This window comes from Mus caroli, unplaced genomic scaffold (assembly GCF_978045245.1).
Source record: "Mus caroli unplaced genomic scaffold, Mus_caroli_1 scaffold_13, whole genome shotgun sequence".
In the NCBI taxonomy this organism is placed as follows: domain Eukaryota; kingdom Metazoa; phylum Chordata; class Mammalia; order Rodentia; family Muridae; genus Mus; species Mus caroli.
In genome coordinates this window covers 92,410,938-92,437,255 of record NW_028227268.1, presented here as the reverse complement: position 1 = coordinate 92,437,255, position 26,318 = coordinate 92,410,938, and the positions used below count along the sequence as shown (strand labels likewise).

General features: G+C 35.9%; 1 protein-coding gene and 1 pseudogene across 2 annotated transcripts in view; one reads left to right on the top strand and one right to left on the bottom strand.

Annotated features, from left to right (window-relative positions):
* The window catches only part of Psme4 (proteasome activator subunit 4), a 105,035-nt gene that overhangs the window by 45,243 nt on the left and 33,474 nt on the right, over positions 1 to 26,318 (top strand). For both annotated transcript variants that reach the window (XM_021178408.3, XM_029483959.2), the window contains 18 exons: positions 123 to 190; positions 1,066 to 1,281; positions 1,763 to 1,920; positions 3,951 to 4,046; positions 11,251 to 11,306; positions 12,998 to 13,054; positions 13,255 to 13,310; positions 13,399 to 13,497; positions 14,967 to 15,029; positions 15,154 to 15,249; positions 16,173 to 16,304; positions 18,149 to 18,358; positions 19,783 to 19,919; positions 21,860 to 21,913; positions 22,280 to 22,409; positions 23,824 to 23,905; positions 25,603 to 25,756; positions 26,246 to 26,315. In XM_021178408.3, coding sequence (XP_021034067.1) covers positions 123 to 190; positions 1,066 to 1,281; positions 1,763 to 1,920; positions 3,951 to 4,046; positions 11,251 to 11,306; positions 12,998 to 13,054; positions 13,255 to 13,310; positions 13,399 to 13,497; positions 14,967 to 15,029; positions 15,154 to 15,249; positions 16,173 to 16,304; positions 18,149 to 18,358; positions 19,783 to 19,919; positions 21,860 to 21,913; positions 22,280 to 22,409; positions 23,824 to 23,905; positions 25,603 to 25,756; positions 26,246 to 26,315 — 1,934 coding nt within the window. The remainder of the gene's footprint in view (positions 1 to 122; positions 191 to 1,065; positions 1,282 to 1,762; positions 1,921 to 3,950; positions 4,047 to 11,250; positions 11,307 to 12,997; positions 13,055 to 13,254; positions 13,311 to 13,398; positions 13,498 to 14,966; positions 15,030 to 15,153; positions 15,250 to 16,172; positions 16,305 to 18,148; positions 18,359 to 19,782; positions 19,920 to 21,859; positions 21,914 to 22,279; positions 22,410 to 23,823; positions 23,906 to 25,602; positions 25,757 to 26,245; positions 26,316 to 26,318) is intronic.
* Positions 3,184 to 3,548, bottom strand: LOC110306167 (SKA complex subunit 2 pseudogene; annotated as a pseudogene).

The window sequence follows — 26,318 nt, the reverse complement described above, 5'->3', positions numbered from 1 at the left end:
TATGAAGACTTAAGTCTCCCTGAAAGATTTTCTGAACTATTAGAAATATAAAATAGAAATATTTTCATGTACTATATCCATGGGACTCATGATTCTTCTGTGATGCTACTTTTCCATTGTAGATGATGATGTGCTGAATGAAGAAGAGCTAGACAAGGAGTTGCTGTGGAACCTTCAGCTTCTGTCTGAGGTATGAGAAGCATTGGAAGAAAGCACTCGCTGCTTCTAGAGTTTAGTCTTTGGTTTGTTTTTTTGTTTTGTTTTGTTTTGTTTTGTTTTTTTGGTCAGACTGATATTTACATATGAAAAGTAAGACATTGGGGATTTAATATTGTTGCTGTTGTTTTGATGAGACAAGGTATCATATTTCCAATATGTAGGAACCCATGGTAATCTTTCTTTCTTGCCCTCCTGAGTTTACAGGTACACACCACCAAGCTTTAGCTTCAGGAAGATGAAATATTTAAAAGTCTGTCATTGTCAAATAAGATAGAAATGTTCTGAGTCCACTTTTCTGTTAAAGATGAATAACTTATCATTTGGGAGTTTATTATATTTGGAATTTTTAAATTTTATTTTGTTTTGTTTTTTGATGGGGGATGATTGTCACTTTGTGGCCCGGGTTGGTCTCCAGCTCACCAAGATGTGCCTGACTTTGCCTCTAGAGTGCTGAAGCTGAAGGTGTGCACCACCATGCCCAACTCTTGAGAAATCTTTTGCAGTCAAAATTTGATTACCACTCAAACTTGAGTTTTCTTTTTGAGATAGTTTAGAAATTTAAATACATATATTTTGTTCCTTTAAAGAAATATTGATTCTTTTGAAAGGGATGTTACTTTGGCATATGAAAGCATAAAGTTAGAAAATGTGTTTTGATTTAAAAAAAATAATTACTAAAGTATAGTTAAAAATGACACTTCTAAAATGATTTTAAAATGAGTTAGAGCCATTTACAGAAACATTGTTTTTAAGCTACTGTAGTGTCAAGTATGAATGAACCTTGAATTGGTTATTAATTCTATATTCAAACCAAATGCCTTCAAGTACTTTTCCCTGTCTTTTCAGATTACTCGTGTAGATGGGAAGAAGTTACTCCTGTATAGGGAGCAGCTTGTAAAGATCCTCCATCGAACCTTACACCTGACCTGTAAGCAGGGCTACACGCTGTCTTGCAACCTTCTGCATCATCTTCTTCGGTCTACCACACTAATCTACCCTACAGAGTACTGCAGTGTTCCAGGTGGCTTTAACAAGCCGCCTTCTGAATACTTCCCTATTAAGGCAAGCATTTTCAGCCATTTAGAATTAAAGACTATATTGGGTTCTTAAGTTAATCAGAGATGTTTTTCCTTGCTGTGTAGAGAAATGTCCAGTCTTTAAAAAAAATTTTTGTTGTTGTTGTTTATTTATTAAGTGTGCCTGAAGCATATATATGCCTGGTACCCACATAGGCTAGAAAAGGGCATTGGATCTGAAGCTGGAGTTAGAGGATTTTGAGCCACTACATGGGTGATGGAATCTAAACCCCTATGCCCTGGGAAAGCATTCAGTGCTCTTAACTGATGAGCCATCTCTCCAGCCCCAGTTCTTTGTTTTAAAGTACATTGTTTAAAGCTATTACTGGAATGTAGTAGTATCCTTGTGCTTTTTAACTTGTCATGGAGCTAAAACTCTTCCCTTCCTTCCTGCTATGTAGCCTAGGTTGGCCTATACATGTTTTTCTCCAACTTAACAACTTAATGAAAAGCTTCTCTTTTTCTAGGACTGGGGTAAGCCTGGAGATTTGTGGAATCTGGGGATCCAGTGGCATGTTCCTTCTTCAGAAGAAGTCTCTTTTGCCTTCTATTTGTTAGACTCCTTTCTTCAGCCTGAGCTTATCAAACTCCAGTGTTGTGGAGATGGAGAACTTGAAATGTCTAGGTTAGTTTTCTTCTATTATTATTTGTCAAACCTCAGTGCCTGCCCCAACCTTTGTTATCTGATGTATGTATTTTCTTTTTTTTAAATCTTCTTTTGAAGGTTTATTTGATTTTATGTGTATGAGTGCTTCCCCTGCATATTTATACCATGTGCATGCCTACAGGCTGCAGAAATCACAGAAGGCTTTGGATTCCTTGGAACATGGACTTGGTGGTTGTGAGCCACCTTGTGGTTTCTGGGAACTGAGCCTAGGTCCTCTGCAAGAGAAAAGTACTCTTAAGCTTTGAGCCATCTGTAGCCCCATGATACATAAACATAATCAATGTTTGTTTTTAAAATGTGCATTAAATGTACTGAGAAAAATATTGAACAATATGTAACAAGATTCATGAATGTTTCAACTGTTGTTTTGGGTGTGTGGTTTAGTTTGGGTTTTTGAAGACCCTGAACTTCTGATTCATGTCCCGTCATGCCTAGGTCATGCAAGGCTGAGGATCAAACCCAGGCATGCTAGACAGACATTGTGCTAAAAATTCTGCCCCATCTAAACATTTTAGGGTTTTTGTATTGTTTGTGTATATTTTATTTTTCTGTTTTTGTTTTATCTTGAGACAGTTTCTCAACATATAGACCAGGAATTCTCTGCTTCCCTAAACATCTTAAATAGAAAAACTGACCCTATATTACCCTCCCAGTTTTTTGGCAGAAACACTTTTCTACTTGCTTGTATTGGAAAGTATAGTTAAGGTATATTCCTTTCAAAGGAAATACTTTATCTCTCTACTGAACATAGAAATCCATTCTTTTTAGTAGTTCTCATTGTTGACTTTGAGGTTATTTAACTGAGATTTTCTTTATTTCCCATAGACATTTAGCAAGAAATAGTTATTTTTAATCCATTGGGCCTTTATAGTTTAAATTTTTGAAAGTTCCAGAAATAATAATAAGAAATTTAGTGCTTATCAAATGCCAGAAAATTTTAATAGACATAGGTAAGATTTGGAGGAAGAAGTTTCATTGACTAACACTGACTTATACAATATGCTAGACTGCTTTTTTTGTTATCAGTATTTATGTTTCTTTATTCCCATTCCAGTCTTATGATATCTACCCTCCTTACAATTTCCTCATATGAAATGCATCATGATCCTCTCAGTCAAGGAAAATGTCAGACTTCCTCATGAGCCCCCAGCCTCTAGACATCTTGCTGAATCTCTGGAACTGATCTTCCCTCCGTCAGAGTTCCTTTTTTCACATTCTGTTTTAGAAGTCTGGCATGTGAGACTTAATTGCTCTGTCACAGCTTCCTCTTCTTCAGTCAGTAGAGTAAGCTCCAGGTTTATTTGCTTTTGTAGGTCTTGTATCATGGTCATTGTCTTGTTCAAAATAGCACAAATGCAGCTCTTAGTCTCTTTTTGCTCAACAGAAACTGCCTTAAAGCGTGCACATAAAGCTTGATATTGAGACCTTATTGCTGATAATTCCTTTAAAATTGCAGCTGCATTTTTCTGTCCTCCTGAATGAGGGTGATTAGTCTTGATTTCATATTCCAGCCTATATTGAAGGTAATCCAAATCAGAGTCAGCTTTCTGGAACACCAGTTCCAGTTTATTGACCTCTGCCACCATACTGAATAGTTGACATTCCTCAGACCTCCGAAGTGCTTAAGCTCTAAACTGCTCTTTGGAAGCACATTTGTAGCTAGATTTTTTTTTTTTTCTTACCCCTTTTTCTTTTTTCTTTTTTTTTTTTTTCTCCTATTCCAAGTTTAAGAGTTGAGATAAGGTAGACATGTTTTCTTTTGTTACGTTTTGTTAGTAGTAGAGGTCTTTGTGTTTGGTTAATTAAACTAAACTGTCCTTCTCAGAGTGCACTTAGGTATTATTTGTGATTATTTCTTTACAGCCTGACTGAGTATAAGTAGGCCTAGTATTAACAATAAATATGTTTGTGTTCTAACAGTAAGTGATAAATTTGATAAAATGCATTAGGTATTTTCTAAAAATGACTATATTTTTTGTATTGTCTAGAGATGATATTCTACAGAGTCTGACTATAGTACACAGCTGCTTGATTGGTTCAGGGAACCTTCTACCTCCATTGAAAGGAGAGCCAGTTACTAACTTGTAAGTAAAAACAAAACAGTACAACAACAACAACAACAAAAACCTACATGTTTTTATTCTTTTGACATTTGAGTGTATTTTAAGTTTACTTACTTCATGGGCTACTGCTTTGTTCTTGATATTGTTTCTGAATTATTTAATCTTTCATATTTGTAGTTTTTAGGGCAAAAAAAACCAACAAAATACCTAAGGTATAATTTAGGTCTGTGAGATTGTTAAAGGTTTTTATCCAGATTTTTCATATGGTTGCAAGATAAAATATATTTACAGGTTAGTACATTTTAAAACAACAGTTAGGAAGTATTAATTTAAGATTAATACACTTCTTTTTAAAAAGCAAGCAAGCAAACAAACAAAACAAACCCTATTTTGCCAGCAGTCATCATTGAGTTAGGATCCTGCAGCCAAAAACAAGTCCTATAGAAGAGTGGTTTTACTAATATTTTCTTCAGTGTTATGTTTTGGTACATCATGTAGAATATTTAACCCATTACTGGTGCTGCCATCTGGGCTGTGCAAAGTGGAGGGTCCGTGAAGTGAGCACTGCTTAGCCTGAGGAGTTAGCGGCTGGGTTACTGTGAAATTTCTCCCAGCATCTATTTTATTGCTGAGAAAGCTAATGAAGATCACATAAAAAATGAGTAGATATCTATCCTTAAAAATTGGGATTGGAGAAATTATTTGCTGTTTTTTGCTTTTTGTCTTTTAATAGAACCATAAAAAGCTTTACTGGAAAAGTGTATGGGGACATGACCAATTTGTATGGTCATTTGGAGTTATACTTTCCAAAACACATTGCCTATTATTTCACCCTAGAAATATTTATCATGACAGAGTGTTAAGTTTAGAAATAGTAGTGTAATTTTAGGAGGCAAAATCTGTTTTAAGCTTGTTTAAGAACTTGGTGAGTCTTTGAAAAAAATTAGATTTTTTTTCACTCGTCTATCTTATAGTTGGATACAAGAACAATTTTGCCAATGTTCATTTTTGTTAAGAAAGATTAATTTTGAAATATATTTAAAGATGAGAGCCCTTTGAACCTTTTCTCTCCAATGATTTTAACCCTGTGTCATATTGTAAAAACAATCCTTGTCTAGCACACAAAGCGCTGTTTCATGCTTACCAAATTGGGTGTGTCAACAGAGTTCTACAGAAAGTGTTGACAAGAAAGTATTGTGGCCGATTAATGTATTAATTTGTCTTGAGAGCTCAAACATGTTGTCTTATGATGGTTGGGATGCAGTGGTAAACGACCAGTTGAGGAGACTCCTGTGCTTGCCTTGCAGTTTATCTTGGTGTGTAGCTCTGCCATGTCTACTCTTGTAGTGAATTGTGGCAAGTTTTCATCTTTCTTTCTGGCATTTTCTATTTGGTTGATTGGTTGGTTTGTTTGTTTGTTTGAGACTAAGGTCCCTCTGTACACTTGGCTAAGCCTGAAACACAGACTGGCTTCTACCTTAAGCTTCCAGCATATTGGGATTACAGGTGTAGCCACCAAGCTCTTCTCTTCTGAAGTAAACGTTCATTGTGACAGAAGTTCCCTTATAAACCAGATTCAGTGGCTTACATATGCATTGGAGTGGCTGAGGTAGGGAATTGCAAGTTTGAGGCCATTCTGGGCTGTGTAGCAAGATTTCATTACAACCTTTTTCCCCCTCAAGAAAAATTTCTGTACTTGTTTTTTAGAACGCCAATTAGATTTTTATATGAGATGCCTTTTCCTAAAAAAATTAGTATATTAATAAATGCCATATAATATCATACATACAGCATTATTTAAGCTCTAAGAATCACACAGACTTCTACTTATGAGGTTTTTCACTAGAAATATAATTTAGACTGAAGAGTTTTATGCTTTAGATTTTTAAAATTTAACCAGACTCAGCACCTCATGTTTGTAATTGTAGGAAGCTGAGGTAGAAAGTTGGAAAATTTGAGATTGGCCATATTGAGACTTTGTCTCAGAAAGAACAATGAAGGTAGGAGGAGGCAGAAACCTTCACTTTTGGATAATAATTTAATACAAAATATAATGAAGTCATACAGAACACATTAAGCATAAATAGTTTTTAAAATCAAAGAACAATTTACATGTTAAAACACAGGTTCTATGCAGAATAATAACTATGTTGTTTAGTTAAAAACAAGTCATCATCTCTTTGATTTAAATTGCTAAACTGGGACTTAAATTTTTTACTTTATTACATTATTTTATACATGTGGGCAACAGATCTCCCTGGAACTGGAGTTATAGACTCCATATAACGTTGAGCCATCATGTATGTGGGTGCTGGGAATCAAACCCAGGTCCTCTAGAAATGCAGCCAGTGCTCTCATCTATTAAGTGGGAATTAAAAAAAACAAAAAACAAAAGAAAACAAACAAAACCTTTTCATTGGCTTTTAAGTAATTAATGAAATATTTCCAGCAATAATTTGTATTGTCTTTATCCAAAACTGTGGAGTACAACTTTGTGCTTTTATTTCCTGTGTGTACTATTTTCACTTTTATTGCAGAAGTGAATGAATCTGAAACTAATAAAATAGCCTTTAAAACTTCTAAAATGCTTATTCTCCTACAGTAAAATTGTTGTTAAAATCATCTGTCTGAATTGAGTTGAAAGAAAAAAATTAAATCAGTGGCTCATCCTGTGACCCCCCAAGTGTGAAGAATGTGTAGAGTTCACAGAGACTGTCAGCAGATTAAAGCTGAGAGGAAAAGAACACTGAGGGTAGATTCTTAGAGTCTGGAGGCAATGGAGGGAAACCCACGGATGGAGAGAATAGGGTGCATTATAGTGGTGAGTGTGTTAGTGTAAAGCCACAGGGGTTAAAATACCACATCAATTTGGGGAACTATTAGCAACTCAAAAAATATTTTTCAATGTATATTTAAATTCTTCATCTAAGTTTTGTGTAGAAAAATGTATCGTGGTCTGTTACATTTAAAGTCAAGTGACTTAGTATCAAATCAGGTCTGGTTTCTGTATTTGTTGGTGATATCATATTTGTCCTCTGGAAAACTGTGATGAAAAACAGAAGCCCATTTTACTTCTAAGTAGTTTTGTTTCTAATGGAGTTTATGTGATGATCTTAGTTTCACTATTAGGGAAATGGCTACTAAATGTAAAACTTTTTTTTTTCCTATGCTATACAGTGAGTGACAGACAAATACAAAAAGCTAAATCCAAAGTTTAAAAGTAAATGATGGAGCAATGTGTGTTGGGGTGGGAATCACTAAATACCTGTAATTACCATAAACTTTTGAGTGTCAAAGTGTATGCATAAGGCCCTTGAGGGGTAATTAAGGCTAAAAAAGTTTTCAGCTTAATACAACTTAAAAAAGTTTGAAGTTTTAGCAGTTATCTATGCTTGATGTCATACATTGCTGAATGAATCTTAGAATGGAATTTCTCCCTTCTTTGCCCGGGACTTTAAGAGAGACACTGCTGCTACAGTAGTTAGGAGGTGCAGCTCTACCTATATAGACGTGAAAATTGGATTATGTCTTTCCACTGTTACACAGGAACTTTGGACATTGCCTTTAATCCAGAAATCCTCAGGTTTCTCCTTTCTCAGTCCACTTTCTGTTATAATCTTTTAGGTCTAACCAGATATTACATGTTGCAGAAACTAACATCTAAAAAACAGGGTTACTCAAGGTAGAGGAGTCACCATTTTCATCCCCAAATACTCCTTTTACTTTGTTCACCTTTCCTCTGATCATCATCGTCAAATCATTCTTTGGGATCTCAGCTTTTACTAACTGTCCACTCAAAAATTCTTACCGACTAAGCTTGAGACCATTTCATTAATGTGTGAAAGGTTGTGTTGCATATACAATGAGGGGCAGGGCTAGCTAACCTCTCTTGGCACCTCCAGGAAACTACCCAGCACTGCTGGGGAAGCTGCACACAGGAAAGGAAACAGTTACTACTCCACGGTGAGTAACCCTGTTTTCTCCTTATTTCACCTTCTGATTGTTTTCATTGATTTTTAAAAGCTTTGTGTGTCGGACATGAAAATCTATTCTCATACTTACTTTTAAATCTCCAGTGTATAAAGTTCCTCTTACCAGTCCTCTGTTCCCATGGTAGCTCTTCAGTTGTGTTAGTTTCATCTGTATCGATGCAGAGAGCTGGGTACACAGAGATGGCCAACTGTCTCTTGTGAAACACTTGTACATTACGGGAGACACACCTGCCAGTGACTTGATTGCAAATCTCTTTATTTATTTTATTCAGGATGGGGAAGGGTTCTTGGGAAAGCAAGGTAGAAGACTTATGTATAATATTGTTTGTGCCTGTTTGGTGACAATTGATCCAGTCTTTGTACACATCTGACTTACATTTTTGCCTTTATGTTTTTGTCATTTCTTCATTTTTTTAGCATCCTCTATTTGCCACCAGTGATATTTTTTCTAATCTTACCTAAGTGTAAGGCAATTGCTATCTAATGGGACAGATAATGTGGTAGTTTAAGATGTTTTGTTATCAAGTGGGTGGCCTGGTCTAAGAAGAGTGTAACTGATTTTATTCCATTATTATTAACATGTAGAACTGCTTATAGTGTGTTATATTTGAATTGTTTTTCAGAATTGTGTTTAGTTTTCAAGACAAATAATAGCTGCTAAGATGAATGAATTAATGAATGAGTGAGCAGAATGGACTGAACCAAGGGAATATAGAACTTAAATTGTAGTTTGCGGCTATTGCTCTTTGTTTTCTCTATGTAATACAGGCTGGCCTCAAGTATATAGACATGTACTGCCACATATAGTGTATATGCTCATTCAGAAACAATTGCTGTTAAATAAGTCAAACCAATTAGAGTTAATTTGTGATAGGTAGAAAGAGGTCAAATTAAAGTTGATTCTTAGATAAGTGACTATAAAGGGAATTCTTGGTAATAAAATTAAAGTTTAAATGTAAGTACCTTTTATATGAATGATATGGCAGTTGTATTTTAATTTTTGTTCCAAAAGTAGGAAAGAATAAAATATTTTTGTTTCAGTACTTTAAAATCTTTAAAATGTAGATTTCTTTTTTTCCATTTGATATTAGCCAAACAGACCATGAAATAATGCAGGGTATTTTTGTTTAATTAGGATAAATGATGGAAAAGCAATTCAGAGTTGACACACTATAGACTATTAAGTGATAGTGTTTGTGTAGTATATGTGTTACGTGTGTCTGTGTGGGGGTACATATGTGGAGGTCAGAGGCTGCTGTTGGACGTCTTCCTCCATCATTCTCCACCTTAGTTTTTGAGATAGGGTTTTTCCCATATCTGGGCTTGCTGCTTTGTCTAGAATGGCTGGCTAGTAAACCCCCAAGGTTCTTCTTTAGCTTCTCCCCAGCACTGTGTACGTTGAGCTTTTTACTTGGGTACTGGGGTCTAACCTCATAGCCTGGTGCAGCAAGAATTTTATTGACTCTATACACCTTTGATAGTTTTTTGATACAGTAAGACTTATGGAAAATAACTAACTATAGAAATTATTTTTTAATCTTATTTAGATAGTGTGACTGATTGAATATTTAGTATTATGTACGGGGTACTGAGTATGAATTGAGTAGAGTTATAGTTTTACTTGAGACAACTAGTATTTTTGTATCCTCAGTGAAGGTTTCAGTTCTCATACACCAGGAATGACAAACCCTTTCTCATGTTCCACCAAGAAGGTGGTGACGGCTCCCACGTACTTTGTCATTGTTCTTTTCTATTTAGTGCACTAGAGACTTGAAGCTCATTGGTAAGGCTTTCTTATGCTTTTCTGAATTGAATTTTTGGATACATATTTATTTTTGATCATAAAAAATAAAAAGTAAACAAAATGCTGAGATTCTCACTCTTTGCCATAGGTTGAAACTATAGAAAGAAAACCTACTTATCTCATAAAAGCAAAGTAGCATTTTATGCTATAAAATGTTAAGGAATCTTAAAATACATTAGTGAAAAAGATTCATTTCCTTGTTTATATTTTGTAGGTTTGGTTTTGAGATTTGCTGTCCTAGGATCTGAGTTATGGTCAACAGCATAGCTGAGGAACCAACACTTTAGTACTCTGAAGTCATTAGCTGTCTGTGGGCTAGGGTTTGTAAGTCAGAAGATATAATGCTTTGAGCTTAGATGCTTTTGGGGGTACCCTTGAGTATGTTGGTTTAAAAGTGGTGTCTCCTTCCCCATTATACATGTTGCAAGCTTATAGTATTAGATTGTAACAGTTTTTGTGTTTTATTACATTGCCTTATGTTGAATTTGTTCATTCTGTCCTTCCTTTGCACTTTGTTACCTACGTTCTACATCTTAGATGTAATATCATCTCTTCATATTAGAGCAGCTTGAGCCAAGTCTTATATTTTGAAATTGTGAACATTGAGGTAAACATATATATAAATTCAGATGCATAAATTCTTATTCTCCCATAAAATGGGTTCTCAGAGATCTAAAGGTAACCCTCAGCCATCCATTCAACTTAGCTGGATCTGCTTGTACTGACATGTTTCTTTTGGGCAGATTTTTGGTGTCTTCAAGAGTTTTACTTTTTATTTTAGTCCAGGCTTGCCTGAAGCTCACTTTGTAGCTGCAACCTGGCCTTGAACTCACGCCGATCTTTATGTCTCGGCCTTCAGAGTGCTGGGATTACAGACCACCATGCCTGGCTTGTTTGTGGCTGATCTTTAGTTAAGATTAAGCATTTCTAAACACCCACTTAGAAACCACATTTTACTACTGTGTTAGGAAAGGTCCATTTTGCTGGATTAAAGAGAAAGAATAATAATTATTTAGAGAGCCATGAATGCTGTCTTAGTTACTTCAGCAATAAAAGTTGACTGAGTTTTAAAGTATTATTATATAATTATAAAGCTGAGTTTTCTTTTTGCAGATGTATAAATGCTAATCAATGAATTTAAGCTTTTCCACTTGAATATTCAGTTATTGATATAATGTCTATTGAGAGATGATTTTTTTTCCTCTTGAGGTACTAAATTAACATTTTCTTTAAGTCAGTTAATATGTTCTTACTGATACAGCAGCATTAATCTTCAGAAATATAAGAAATTGAAGTATTAGAGAGTAGAAATTTGTTACAGGGCATTATCTTTGTTTTAATTTAAACATTATAACAATGAGATTTTTTTTTCCTTTTGCCATTTGTATTGATATTATTAATAAATGCAAACTCTCTTGTTTTTATACAGGGTACCAAGTATGGTCTCCTTAGAGGAAACAAAATTGTATACCGGACTGGAACATGGTATGTGAATACTAACTGAAGTAGTTCTGTAGAGGTTTCTGTGTAGCTTTTTTGTAAGGATTAGAATGGAATAGATCTTAGATTCTTTGTAGTATATACTCACTACACAACATACTCACTATACAACAACCATTTTCTTTCTCTCTGAAGAAACTAAATGTTCATGTTTGTTTCTGAGACAGAATCTCTCTATAGCACCAAGGCTAGCCTCATGCTTATAGAGATCTTCTTGTCTCTGCCTCTGGCTTTAGAAATTGTTATATAAAGAATAATAATTTGACAGTAAATCATAGAAATTGGATCCATAAATTTCATTGCTTTCTGTGTTCAGATTTAAGCTTTGCTATATAACGTTCGTCTTACGTTTTTTAAATTATTTTTTAATTAAAAGTGCAGTTATTTATTTGTGTATGTACAGGTACATTCCATGGTCAGAGGGACAACTTGCTGGAGTGGATTCTCTTTCTACTGTGTTGGTTCTGGGGCTCAAATTCAGGCTATCAGGCAACAGAAATACCTTTACCAGCTAAGCCATCTCACCAGCCATATTATATTGTTTTAGGATGATACATTAAAGTGACTGAGAATATTGCAACCCTTATGTTCTGGTGATTTTTGTAGCTGTTTGTCTAGTGAGTTTTAATTCAATTAAAATTTTTGATATGGTGCTGGGGATCATACCTGGAGATATGAGGGGGATAGACCAGTTTTCTCCTATCAACTCTTCAATTTGATATTAGTATTTTGTGAAACAACTTGGGATATTGCTCAGCGATAAAACATACACTTACCATGCCTGAGGCTCTGGGCTAATTTCCAGCACTCCCACCCACCAACTGTGGTTTTTTATACTAATTTAACATTCAGACTATAACTTTAATAGAAAGAGACAGTAAACTATCTTACTGATGGGTTAATAATAGAATTAGTTACATACATTAGTCTCTAAGGTATAACTGTTGGGTTTGGATCACCCAATAGTATTTTTCTCTCTCTCCCATCCCCTACTTTTAAAAAGTGTGTATTTATTTATTTTTTTATTTTACATGTAAGAGTATATTCTGCATATATGTATGTACATGTACCACATTCCTGTGGAGGTCAGAAGAAGGTGTCAGATCCCCTGGAACTGGTCATGAAATGCCTGCCATATGGGTGCTGAGAACTTAACTGCCATCCTATCTAAGAGTAGCAAGTACTTTTAACCCCTGAGCCATCTCTTCCCCACCTTCTTGACAAAATATTTCATAAATAATTACTTCATTTTGGTTGTTTGAGACCCATCTCTTGTGGCTCATCCTGCCTCAGCTCCTAATCCTCCTTCCTCTTCTTCCCAAGTGCTGAGATTACAGGTGTGAATCCCCTGCTCAGATGTGTCTGTCTATTCATTTATGGAGTGATTGGAGACAGGGTCTTGCTTTGTAGCCTCTAACCATCTGCCATTCTCTGTGTACCTCTGAGAGGTTGAAGTTACAGGTGTGTGCGTTGGTGCTCCGCTTAAACTTTAAACATGGAGCTTTTGAGTGTTAGTCTGTGTCATACTCAGCCATTAATTTATCTGTGTTAAAGGCAAAGCCATCTGTCCTCCTCTTTTCCTTTTCAGAAGGGTTTTCAGATAAGCTGTTGTTAAAAACAAAATCAGGAATTTTCCACATCTAAAATGCCTTCTCTTATTATTTTTATTTAAATAGACCTATGCAGAGAAAACTACCGAGAAACAATTGCTCGTGTCATAAGGAGACTTCTTAGTAAGTATAGATGCCTATAGCTTCCCTGTGTTCCTACAGTTTAAAGTTGTACCCTGGGGCAGGGTGCAAAAAACTTTTTTTTTTTTTTTTTCATTGAAATAGGGTGAATAACACACCACCTCCCAGCCCCCTCTAAACAGCAGATTGGGGTTTATATAATAATTTAAGATTTTAGCTAAACTTTTTTTCTTCTATTTTAGGCCACATACTTGATAATTCAGAAGATGATACCAAATCACTGTTTCTCATCATAAAGGTAAAAGTGGCTCCACAGCTCCATAATTGTTAATGTGCTTTGGCTTGGTTGGTGACTTCTGAATAAATGTTAAAATTCTCTAACACAGATCATTGGAGACCTTCTGCAATTCCAAGGATCTCATAAACATGAATTTGACTCTCGATGGAAAAGCTTTAACTTAGTAAAGAAATCAATGGAAAATCGGGTCAGTATTTTCACCTGAAATTCTGAGTTACTACTTTTGAAAAAAATGTATAATAGTTCTGATTTGAGGATTATTGTTTATAGAGAAAGTTTGCCCTATAAGTAGTAGCTTTAAGAATATTGTATGAAATTCATCTCTTCCTCCTCTTCCTTTTTGCTATAGAATTCTTGCTACATAATAATAAAATATATGACTTTTAAAAAATATTTTTAAAAAGAATATTATATGTCGATTATAAGTAGGAAACATATCAAGTGGATCCTATTTCTTAGAACTATCGCTAACTTCTAGAGTGCCTGTCGAGCATGTGTGAGGCTCTAAATTTAAAATAATTTATTGAGTGATAAGATCTGTTACTCATGATCATTTATGTATCCATGTAGGGATTTGCTTAGTAGCATCCAGACTATCTTATAAAAATGTGAGGAAATTAAAAAAAAAACAAAAAGAACAAGGAACATTGCCCACAGGCATGAACTTTGTGTGACTGAGGAAAAGCATTTCTTTTGTTGGTTTTGTGATCCAATATGAGAATCAGTATAAGTGGCTTTAGACACTTGGGAGAACTAATACCCCAAAGCGGTTCTGAACATTTCTCTAGTAGATGGTGATCAAACTGAGTCTCTAGATGCCTATATACTATCTGTGCTGGTTGCTGGAGATAGGAAGAATATGTGAACAGGAGTTGGAGCTATGGCAGTCTGTGGAAGAATGCTAGAAGGTAAATTAGGTCAGAAGTTTGGTTGTAAAAAGTCCTTTGGTTTTATAATGGCAGTGGAGAGCCATTAAAAGGAATATGCATCGTAAACATGAGCCACCATATCTAACTGAAAGCTCGGATGGATTTGATTTGAACATAGGAAAGTGTATTCACTGACTATTAGAATGTTCTGTCACATTTAGAATCTAGGTGGAAAAAAGCCTGAATCAAGGCTTTTAAGATGCAGATAGAAGAGTCTGAACAAAAGATAAAATTGGAGGGCTTTGATAACTGATGTGATAAAGGATAACAATTACAAATAATTTTATATTGTATTTATTTAATTGTATGTGAAGGCATGTATCTGTGAGAGTGGAGTTCAGAGGACAGCTTGCTAGAGCCAGTTCTCTACTTTGAGTGTAGGTTCCAGGAATTGAACTCTGGTTGTCAGGCTTGTGGCAGTTGGTTTTCTTCTTCAGTCACTTTTTCTGCCCTGTGTCCACTTTCATGGTCTGGGTTGGCTCTTTTGTTGTTGTTATTGGTTTTGGTTGGTTGGTTGGTTGGTTGTTTTTGTTTTAAGACATGGTCAATCTGTGTAACTCTGGGTGGCCTGGAATTCAAAGGGATCCACCTACCTCTGAGATTAAAGGTATATGCCACCATGTCTGGCTCTACCCTTTGTTTTGAGGTAATATTCATAGAGGATTCAGGAATCCACTGTTGAAGTCACTTAGTAAAATCATTGAGGTGTTTGCTATTTGTTTTCCAGCTCCATGGAAAAAAGCAACATATCAGAGCATTACTAATTGACAGAGTGATGCTGCAGCATGAGGCAAGTATCTTAATAGTCGCCTCTCGATGCTCCATTCTAAGGAATAATTACTGTGATGTTTTCACAATTAAATGGACTTTTAGTAAATACTTCAAGACTTGATTTATATTATTTCTTTTTAAAGTTGCGAACACTAACTGTTGAGGGTTGTGAGTACAAAAAAGTCCATCAAGATATGATCAGAGATCTTCTTCGATTATCAACGAGCTCATACAGTCAGGTGAGGTTCTACACTCTCCCATATTTTTATCTTGTTATATACAATCTAAATATCCTTGTTTTTAACATTATAGCTTAAGTAATCCCTCAGATAGGGTGCCTCAGAAAGGAAATAAGAGAACCAAAACTAAAATCTAGAACTCCCACCCCAGTGACATTAGAAATACCTTTCAAATTTCAAATAGATTGAAATCTTGCCTTAGTGTGCAAGACCATTTATGTTTGCAGTGTAATTTCTCCAGCTACTCTCCATTTTCTGAGTCAGGGTTTTTCTTTGTAGCCCTAGCTGTTCTAGAACTCTCTTTGTAGATCAGCGGACCTCACGAACCTCTATGTGTAGCTAATTATTTCTCTTTTTAGATCCCTGTGTTTTCTTCCAACAGGGTCTTGCTATTTAGCCAGACTGGCCTTGAACAGTGCTGGGATTAGTGGTATATGTACCACCATGTCCAGCTTAAATTGTTTCTCTATGTTTTCAATTTTAGAGATTGTGCTAGTAGAATGGTGCGCCCATTTAATTGTATGAATTTTTGAAGGCTAATCTGGAATGGCTATATAATCCCTTCTGTGTGTAATCCTCAGGTTTCAGAGAGTTGCTAGCGTATAACATGTACTCTATCTCTTTATATAGTATAGGATCAAAAGATTATGTCCTAGCACATAGAACAGAGAAATTACAAGATTTGTATATACCAGTTCCTTCTAACTTGATAATTTCCTGTGTGGGGGCATATTACACTTGATCGCCTTACCAACAGTCACTTAAAGTGCCATTCAACTTTCCTCTCATCACAACAAAATACATGATATTTCCTTTTTAATAATTATTCCTTTATTTTCAGAGTGTGTGCTTTCTGTTATTTATCATCACTTTGTTTTTATACTTTATTAGACATCTTTTAAATCCTCGTCAATTTTCCCCAGGTCAGAAACAAAGCTCAGCAAACATTTTTTGCTGCTTTGGGGGCATATAACTTCTGTTGCAGAGATATTATCCCCTTGGTTTTGGAGTTCTTACGGCCTGATAGAAAGGATGTCACACAGCAGCAGTTCAAGGTATAGTTTCTGTTTTAACTTTTGCTGTAAACACCCTGTCATTGAAGGTCTTCAGTTAAAATATTTTGTTATATTTGCTTATCATATCTCTTAAAATGTGGGTAAGTTGACAGTATTAGAACATTTTATCATGGTTAGTGTTATGGAGAAAATACAGGGTGGAGGCCCCTGTGGAAAATAGCTAAGTTTAAGTAGCCTAACCAATGTGAAAGGAAGACCAGAAACAGGAAGAAATAAGGTTATTCTGAGCAACAGATAAAAGTAGAAAAAGAAAGTTGAGAGCTTTCAGAGGTGACATGTAAATGAATCTTCATAAGTAAATAGATTGAGAGATATTAAGAATAGGTAAGAGTAAGTGCTTGATGGCTAAACATGAGGGGATTAACGCATGGGCATATACATTTCTACACTCCTGAATAGTACGAGGGTATATAAGGGAGGTGGGAGATCCTCGTACCCAAGAGTTCAGGTAAGCCTGGGCAACGTGGTGAGATCCCATCCCAAAACAAAATGAAAAAGATTAGAGGTCAAACAACAAAACTGATTGAAATACCATTAAAAGAGAGGAACAGACAGAAGGCAAAAAAGGGACCCTTCAGGAAAAAAAAAAGATACTCATTAGTGCCAACTTTCTGAGGGGATTAAGATGAGCACTAAGCATGGTCCTTGAAGTTAGTTTGTAAGATGAAAGTGGGCTGTAAGCCAGGCTTAGTTACTTATTTTTATTGTAAAGTTTTATTAAAACAAGCCATTCTTATATGTAGTTTGTACATCTTCTTCAATCATGGTGTTGGAGATGAGGAGTTGAGACTTACGCCAAGGGACTCTGTCCTTTCTTCCTTCATTTCGGGTGGCTGACTTCCTACCCCAGTGCTGGATCTTCTTTCTGGAAGGTCATTTGATTATATGTTGGTCAATCTTGTAAAGAATGGCTTATCTGAACAACAGTAGAGAGGTTAAGGCTAACAGTGGCTATAAGTAGAACTTGAAGGAGACTGGGCTATATAGTAGTAATAGTCTGACTTGGGATCTGTTTAGACTTGAGTGTTCTGGAAATTTTGAAAAATGTTTTGATACTAATAGAAAATGTATCCACTTCATCAGAATTATCTAAATTAGACTTTGTCAGTAAGAATTTACAGTTAAGTAGCTGGATTTTGTATTTGTTGTTTGATAATTTCACACATGTATACAATGTATCTCTTCATGTCCACCCTCTTCCTGAGTAACCAAGCTTTTATATACTTAGTAACATACTTAGCAACTTGGCCTTAGCTGGTATTTGATAAATCCTTTCAAAATTTAGTTGAAATAAAAATATTTCACTTGCCAGGCAGTGGTGGCGCACGCCTTTAATCCCAGCACTTGGGAGTCAGAGGCAGGTGGATCTCTGAGTTCGAGGCCAGCCTGGTCTACAGAGTGAGTTCCAGGACAGCCAGGGCTATACAGAGAAACCCTGTCTCAAAACAAAACAAAACAAAACAAAAAAAAAAACCAAAAACAAACAAACAAAAATTTCACTAAAAATATTCAGCGGTGCATTTTAAGGCCATTGTCATGTCTAAGAAAAGTAAGAGTGGAGTTTGTGGTTTTACAAAATTGCCTACCTTTTAACATTGACCTCATAGTCATTCTTAAAGAAACCCTCTATTAAATGACTGAGGAAAACATTAATGGGTGCCACTTGCTTATACCTCAAGTTCCTGGTTTTAAAAATAGCACATAAAATATGTGAACCTATTTACAAATTAGCTGTAAGTATATAAGTAATCACTGTAAAAATTTAAGAACCATGTTGAACTCAAACCATGACTCTTTCCTTGTAAATGTATTTGTTCTTATAGGGCGCCTTATATTGTCTACTTGGAAATCACAGTGGTGTGTGCCTGGCAAACCTTCATGATTGGGACTGTATTGTGCAGACCTGGCCAGCACTTGTTTCTTCAGGGCTTAGCCAAGCAATGTCACTGGAAAAGCCATCAATAGTGAGACTATTTGATGACCTTGCTGAAAAGATTCATAGACAATATGAAACAATTGGCTTGGATTTTACAGTAAGCAAACCATTTATTTGTTCATTCATACTTTAGTGGAAATTCTGTCTTTTGTTTTCCATGTCTTTCCTTTTTTCTGTACTGATAGTTTGGCTTGTTATTATAATTTTTAGAAGGTATTAGTGATCACTGTTATAGATAATGGTCTGACACCAAGTTGGAATGTGTCTGGGGATGAGTCAGGTCATTTCTACCAAGAGGCTACTATAATTAACATTACTGCATTTACCATTGTCCCATAGATGCCAACATTGCATTATTCTCCCTTACCTCCACTCACTTTCCCTTCTCTCTGGTTGGTCTAGAACTTTCTTTGTTTACCAGGCTGGTCTCAAACTCACTCTGCTTCTTGAATGATGGGAGTACAGACATGATCCATCATGCCCATTCATGGCAGGTTTTTTAAAGAGTTGATTGTATTGTAGGAGGTTAGCTATACTAGCCAAATCACAGAAGATTTACCACTAGCTAGATTCATAACTTACCATGCAGAATATTAAAAGTTTTTAGATGGATGAGAAAGAAATGCCACTGGTTCTCAAATAAGAGATAGGACATCATTTAAGCAGTTTTTGGAAAGTCAGTGACTAATTCTGTAGTCCATGCTAGCTTCAGACTTGTAGCAATCCACCTGCCTTAGCCTTCTATATGCTGAGATTGCATGCATGAGCTACGGTTCTTGAGTGTGTGAGATGCTAAATCCGCTCACTCAGACTTCCTCAGCGCATCAGAATGGACAGAAAGGTGAGGGTAGTTGAGTTCTTTCTTTCCTCAGGTTGGCTATGTTTTTCATCCCATTGACCAGAATTATAGCTATGGCTATAAATTCATCCCTTGCTCTTGGAAACTGTCCTTATATTAGGACTGCTTCCCCCCTACTTTACCCATGTATGGTCTTCTGTAGCCCAGGCTGGCTTTGGGTTCTTGATCTTCCTGCCTTCGTCTCCTGAGTGCTCTGACTATAGGCATGTATCACCATATCCAGGTAGATTATATTTTTCTTTAAAAATTAATAATAATAGTAACTTGAAATGCAATTTCCAAATCATTAATCTGTCGGGCAAAATAGCACAAGGGGGAGGTGCTTATCACCAAACCTGATGATGTGAGTGCACTTCCTGAACCGAAAGCATAACCATTACATTTGTTGACTTATTGCGCGCGCGTGTGTGTGTGTGTGTATATATATATATATATATATATATATATATATATATATATATATATATATATATACACATTCCCATGTTTGCACATACCATGGCATGTATAGAGATCAAAGGACATATTGTAGGAATCACTTTTCTCCATCTACCCATGTAGATATGGTCCTTCAGGCTTGACAGCAAGTTCTCCCCCTCCTTTTCATTAAATAGTATACATTGTATTATGTGTCATGACTCTACTTTTTCCTTTTTAATAAGATTCCAAAGTCATGTGCTACAATAGCAGAATTACTTCAACAATCAAAGAATCCTTCCATTAGCCAGACACTACTTAGCCCAGAAAAGATTAAAGAAGGACAGAAGCGTCAACAGGATAAGAATGCTGATGCCCTAAGGTAACTGATAAACTTTCTGCTAAGACAAAATATTACAGTTAATACATTTTTTTCTAGCTCTACAATGTAAATGTAACTTACCACTTACACATTGATTTCTGGGAAAATGCAGAAAGTTGGGAGATGATTGTTGTAAAGGGCCTGAATTTTCACTTTTAGGAAGAGAGCTGAAAGAAAAATAGGTAAAACAGTTATTGCTGTATCTTTTTCACTATGAATTCCTTTTTATTGTATACATATAATTTTTACACTTTATTATTAAGTCCTAAATTCAAGTTCAATACATTCCTTTGTAGCTTTTAAGTAATCTCTTTTTGATAAAATTTGGTATTAGGATATTAATAAGCTTTTTTTTTTTTTTTTTTTTTAATTTGGGGAACCAGAGCAAGTCCATGGAAACAAAGTGATAGCCTTCCTAACTCAGTTTTGGGTTTACCATGTAACTAATACATGATTATGTCTACCTACTGTTTCTGAAAATGCCTTATTTTTTATCAGAATATTGCCCAGTCTGTTCTTAACTCATGAGCTTAAGAGCTCTTCCTGCCTCAGTATCCCAATGAATCACTTATGAATATGGGAGCTAGCTACAACTCCCAAGCTTGTTTTCTAAAGTATCTTTGTAAACACTGAATTCCCATAGCTGGTTTAGTTGATTTCTGATAGCAGCTTACTATACAGACAGAGTATACTACTAACTTTTTTATTACAGTTTTAATGTTTACTTTGGAACACTCAGAAATAGTTTGCTGGGCATACTTTTCATGCTGGTACTTTTTGTGTGGAGGCAGGAGGAGCAGACATTCAAGGTTAGCCTGTAGTGTAAGACCTTATCTCAAAAACAAAAACAAACAAAAAAAAACCCTAAGAATATTAAGAGAAAAGATGACATGTTCTATAGATATCTGTTAAATCCGTTTGGTCCATAACTTCTGTAAGTTTCACTGTGTCTCTGTTTACTTTCTGTTTCCATGATCTGTCCATTGCTGAGAGTGGGGTGTTGAAGTCTCCCACTATTATTGTGTGAGGTGCAATGTGTGCTTTGAGCTTTACTAAAGTTTCTTTTATGAATGTGGGTGCCCTTGCATTTGGGGCATAGATGCTCAGAATTGAGAGTTCATCTTGGTAGATTTTTCCATTAATGAATATGAAGTATCCTTCCTTTTTTGGTAACTTTTGGTTGAAAGTTGATTTTATTCGATATTAGAATAGCTACTTCAGTTTGTTTGCTTGGAAAATTGGTTCCCAGCCTTTTATTTTGAGGCAGTGTCTGTCTTTGTTCTTGAGGTGTGTTTACTGTATGCAGCAAAAAGCTGGGTCCTGTTTATGTATCCAGTCCGTTAGTCTATGTCTTATTGGGGAATATGTTAAGGAAAAGTGATTGCTGCTTCCTGTTACTTTTGTTATTAGAGGTAGAATTATGTTTGTGTGCCTATCTTCTTTTGGGTTTATTGAAAGAAGATTATTTTCTTGCTTTTTGTAGGGTATAGTTTCCCTCCTTGTATTGGAGTTTTTCATCTATTATCCTTTGTTGGGCTGTATTTGTGGAAAGATACTGTGTAAATTTGTTTTTGTCATGGAATATCTTGGTTTTTCCATCTGTGTAGGCTTGATTCCCCAATATAGGAGAGTGAGAGGTCAGGGAGATGGGAGTGGGTGAGTGGGTGAGGGCACGCACTCATACAAAGAAGCAGATGGAGGGGGATGGGGGCTTCTGGGCAGGGGGAAATTGAAAAAGGGGATAGCATATGAAATGTAAATAAGTAAAATAGCCAGTAAAAAAAGAGAGAGAGAGAGAAAAGCAACACTTGGTAGTTTGTGTTCTTTTTTCCTTTTAGTCTGGTCAAATGGTGAGATGTAAGAGGAGAGTGAATTTATATTATGTGATGTTTGTCTTAATAGTATAGTAAGATCATATTTTATCTGAAATTTTTTTAAAGGAACTATGAATGTTTGGTAAATACTTTACTAGATGGTGTGGAGCAAAGAAATCTGTAAGTATAATTTTTTTTTTCCTTTAAAACATGTTTTATAACCATCAAAACATTTGTCTTAACTGCTCTAGTGCTCCTGTGCATGGGAAAAGGAATGACTATAGTAATGGAATAATTTGTGTGTTAGAAGATTGGGATGGGGCGTGGGTAATTATAGGGGCAGTTTGCTTCAATAGGCCTGTCTTAGCTCTTGAGAAACGTAAAATTATGTCATACATAGAGTTGTGCAGGGTTTCACACACCTGTGATTCCAGTTCTCAGGAGAATACAAAGCAAAGAAAAAGTTTCAAAACAGATTCTTGCTTTAAGTGAGTTTTAAGAGAAATCTGATTTGTAAGCACCTTCTCTCATTCTCCCAACCACCAGGCCTTGGAAATTTGAGCATATAGGAATCGGGCTTCTGTCTCTACTCCTAAGGGATGACAGAGTGTTGCCTCTTCGTGCCATACGTTTTTTTGTTGAAAATCTCAACCATGATGCAATTGTTGTTCGAAAGGTACATACTTTATTTATTTTGGTTATTGTGTTGGGTTTGAGAATATTTACTTCAGCCACCTCTTTAAATTCTCCATAGAGAGCATATATCCTAATCAATATCTTGAAAGGAATGATTTGGCATCTCCTTCTGTTTGCTCAGAAGCAATAAGAATTTGTTCAACAAATATTGGGAGGCATAATCAAGCATTTTATACATTTAATGCTGTAGCTATTACTTACAGACTAATAGGAAAGTTTGACTTTTAAAAATTCAAAAAAATCCATTTTGTAAGCAGAGGGGCAAACCTTAGGGTTCAGTTTTTTGGCTTTGTTCTAAAAGTGTTACAAATGAGCTTGAAGAAGGATTCTGGCTTTGTCCACTTCTGAAAGAAAACCAATAAAAGGCCCAGAGACCAACACAAATGGAATGAGCTACTGTTGACCTAACAAAGGAAGGGCAAGTTCTTTCAGCAGAGATTCAAAGGTGGAGATGCCAGTACACTCTTCGTTGAATGTTTATGTTCTTCCCATCAGTGCCAACAGGTAGACAGTATGTTTCTCTAGTTATTTAACTCTTTAATCTCTCTCTCTCTCTCTCTCTCTCTCTCTCACACACACACACACACACACACGCACATCACTGCACATACGTTTGGAGGTCACAGGACAATCCTTGGGATTGTTTCCACTGATGGTTGGAGGATCAGACTGAACTCAGGTCATTGAGCTTGTGCAGCAAGTGCTTGTGCTTGCTGAGCCATCTCAGAGAGCCGAAACTTTTCATGCGTACTTTCTTGGTTAATTTCTCCAATAACCTTTTACCTGGTATTCCCCTTTCCACTTTCAAATCTTCTGTTTTGCCACCCCATTTTTTCCATTTCCTTACAGCCTTTCCCCCTCTCATGTCCCCTTTCCAGCATCATGACTTATGTACTCACACTCACTGTACATAAATAACTTGTATATAAATTGGAAGCTGGGATCTGTATAAAAGACAGCTTGTGTTGGTTATCTTTCTAAGTCTGGGGTACTTTTCTTAATACTGTTTTCATATCCATTTGTAAATGTCATTTTTCCATTTATGGTTGAGTAAAATTTCACTTACATGCATAGCACATTTTTATTATCTGTCTGTTGATGGACATGAGGCTGATTCCCTTTCTTTGCTGTTGTCAGTAATGCACGATTGAACGTAGATGTACAGGAATCATTGTGATAGACTGCAGAGTCCTGGGGGGGACCTAATCTTTGAGAAACTGCTGCACTGATTTCCTTAGAGTCTGCATGACTTTACACTCCTACCAAGAATGAATGTGGGCTCCTTTTGGGAGGAGGTCTTTTTGAAGAAATAGAATCAGTTTCTACTGTGGTACAGAATGTTGTAAGAGAGTTTTTTTCCAAAATGTGATATATGTGTGTTAACCTGTTTGTAGATGGCTATCTCAGCTGTTGCTGGTATTCTCAAGCAGCTAAAGAGAACTCACAAAAAGCTGACTATCAACCCTTATGAAATCAGTAAGTAATACCTCAAGTAAATAACAGTGCTTTTAAGTAACACTTAGAACATTTCTTTGAGTATTCACAGAGGTCAGGAGTGGTAGCACAGGTAGAAAGGTCCAGAATTCGAAAGTCAGCTTGAGCTGTGTTAACATAATCCATTGAGTATTTCTTTCTGATCAGGAAGATTAGAAAAGATCTTCTACTTTTCTTACTGTGTACTCAGGATTTTCCCCCCTTTGTTTTTATGTATGTATGTATGTATATATTGTTATTTTGGTTTTTTGAGACAGGGTTTCTCTGTATAGCCCTGTCTGTCCTGGAACTTACTCTGTAGACCAGGATGGCTCAAACTCAAGAGATCCATCCACCTTCCTCTGTCTCCCAAGAGCCGAGATTAAAGGCATGCACCAATGTCCTGAGAGTGTAATATTTTAATTGTAGATTAGAATAGTCCACAGAAAAATGTCTCTTAAGAGTTATTCTTTGAGATAAAGGATATGCATGAGGATAAATAACTAAAATTTTAGTAAGGTGTGTTGATAAAATTAATGACACAGAATCAGTGTTAATTTAAAAAAATGTTTTTGAGAACTGTATTTTGATATATAAAAGAACAGTATTACTTTTGTATTCTGTACTGTGGAGTGTAGAGACATTATGAGAGCAACTCTCATAAAACAATTCTAATAAGTGTGTGTGTAGGGAGAAAGAATATGTTAAAATATACAGAGGGTAATGTGTAAAAATATGAGGACTGTAAGCGAAGAATAATGTGTAAAAAAAAAAAAAAATCCCTGAGCTTTGTAAGCTTGAAATTAATTCAGAACCAAATGTTTTAACAAACCCTTTTAATTTAGTACATCATATTCTCCTAGCAGTTATCAGTCCCAAATCCATCTTTCCCTCAACAGGTCAACATAAAATCCCATGCCCCTCCTGAGACTCTGCCCCTGCCCACCTGACCTTTTCTCAGGGCTGAGGTCCAGGACCTTACTCATGCCTTTTGGTTTTTTTGTTTTGTTTTGTTTTGTATTTGTGTATGTGGGTGCACATACACATATGCCATCACATTTATGTAGAAGTTAAAGTACAACAGTGGGAGTCAGCTTTTTCTCTTAACCATAGGGGTCAGGGGGTTGAACTCAGCCTGCTGGGCTTGTTAACAGGTAACTTTACCTAGTGAGCCATTTAGACAATAATATGTGGTCTTTTTTAAAGACAATATTAATGTGATTTCTTCTTAAGTGTTGCAGGTAGAGCTAGAGAGATAGCTCAGTATTTATAAACATGTTTTATTTTTCCAAGTTCTATTTCCAGCACCCTCATCAAGCAGTGCACAACTGTTTGTGAGCTAGCTCCAAGGGGGTGCCTGTAACTAACCTCAGGCACATGCACATATACACACATACACACAAATACATACATACATACATATATATGTATGTGTGTGTGTGTATATATATATATTTATATATATGTATATATGATTTATGCAAACATTTTTAAGGGAGTTATAGTCAGAGCATGGTGGTGCATGTCTTTCATCCCAATACTTGGGAACAGAGGCAGGTGGATCTTTGAATTCTAGGCCAGCAAGGGCTATAAAATGACACTGCCTTAAAAAACAAAGTAGTAGGATTGTGTATTGAAAGTCTAGAACAGCTACTGAGTTACTGTTTTCAAATTATTAAATCTGAATACCTTTTCTTTAGGTGGATGTCCTAAACCTACCAAAATTCTTGCTGGTGATAGACCTGATAACCATTGGTTGCATTATGATAGTAAAAATATACCAAGAACAAAAAAAGAATGGGAGTCAAGTTGCTTTGTTGAAAAAACTCACTGGGGATACTACAACTGGCCAAAGTAAGTCACGGTTCACCTCCCACCTTATCATTAAACATTTTTTTTCTTTTTGGGTGAACTTTATTTTGTTAGATCCAATTCCTAGGTTCAGTCACTTCTAAAGGCCTTTCCTTCTTTCTTTCTATTTTGTGTTCGTGTGAAATCTGTGCTTCGTTTCTTCCCAGTAGTTACACTACAATTCTGAGTTTTTGTTAATGCCATGCTATATGGCTTGGGAGGCTATTGACAGCTGCTCTAAATTGTGTCCCTATGTATTAACACACTTTTAACGTACTTGTCTAAACCAGAGCACTTTTCTCTCACTGTTGAGTCCTGTAATTTGTTACCAAAACATGGAGATCTGTAGACTTTATAGCAGGAGACTATTATAATCTACTCATATCCCTATACTTCATTCTTATCAGAAGTTATTAAAAATACCTAACATTTACCATTGAAGCTGTATCATTTTCTTCTGTTCACGTTATAAATAAAACTCTTACTGTGTAGGAATATGGTTGTTTACGCTGGTGTGGAAGAGCAGCCTAAACTTGGCAGAAGCAGGGAGGATATGATAGAGGTA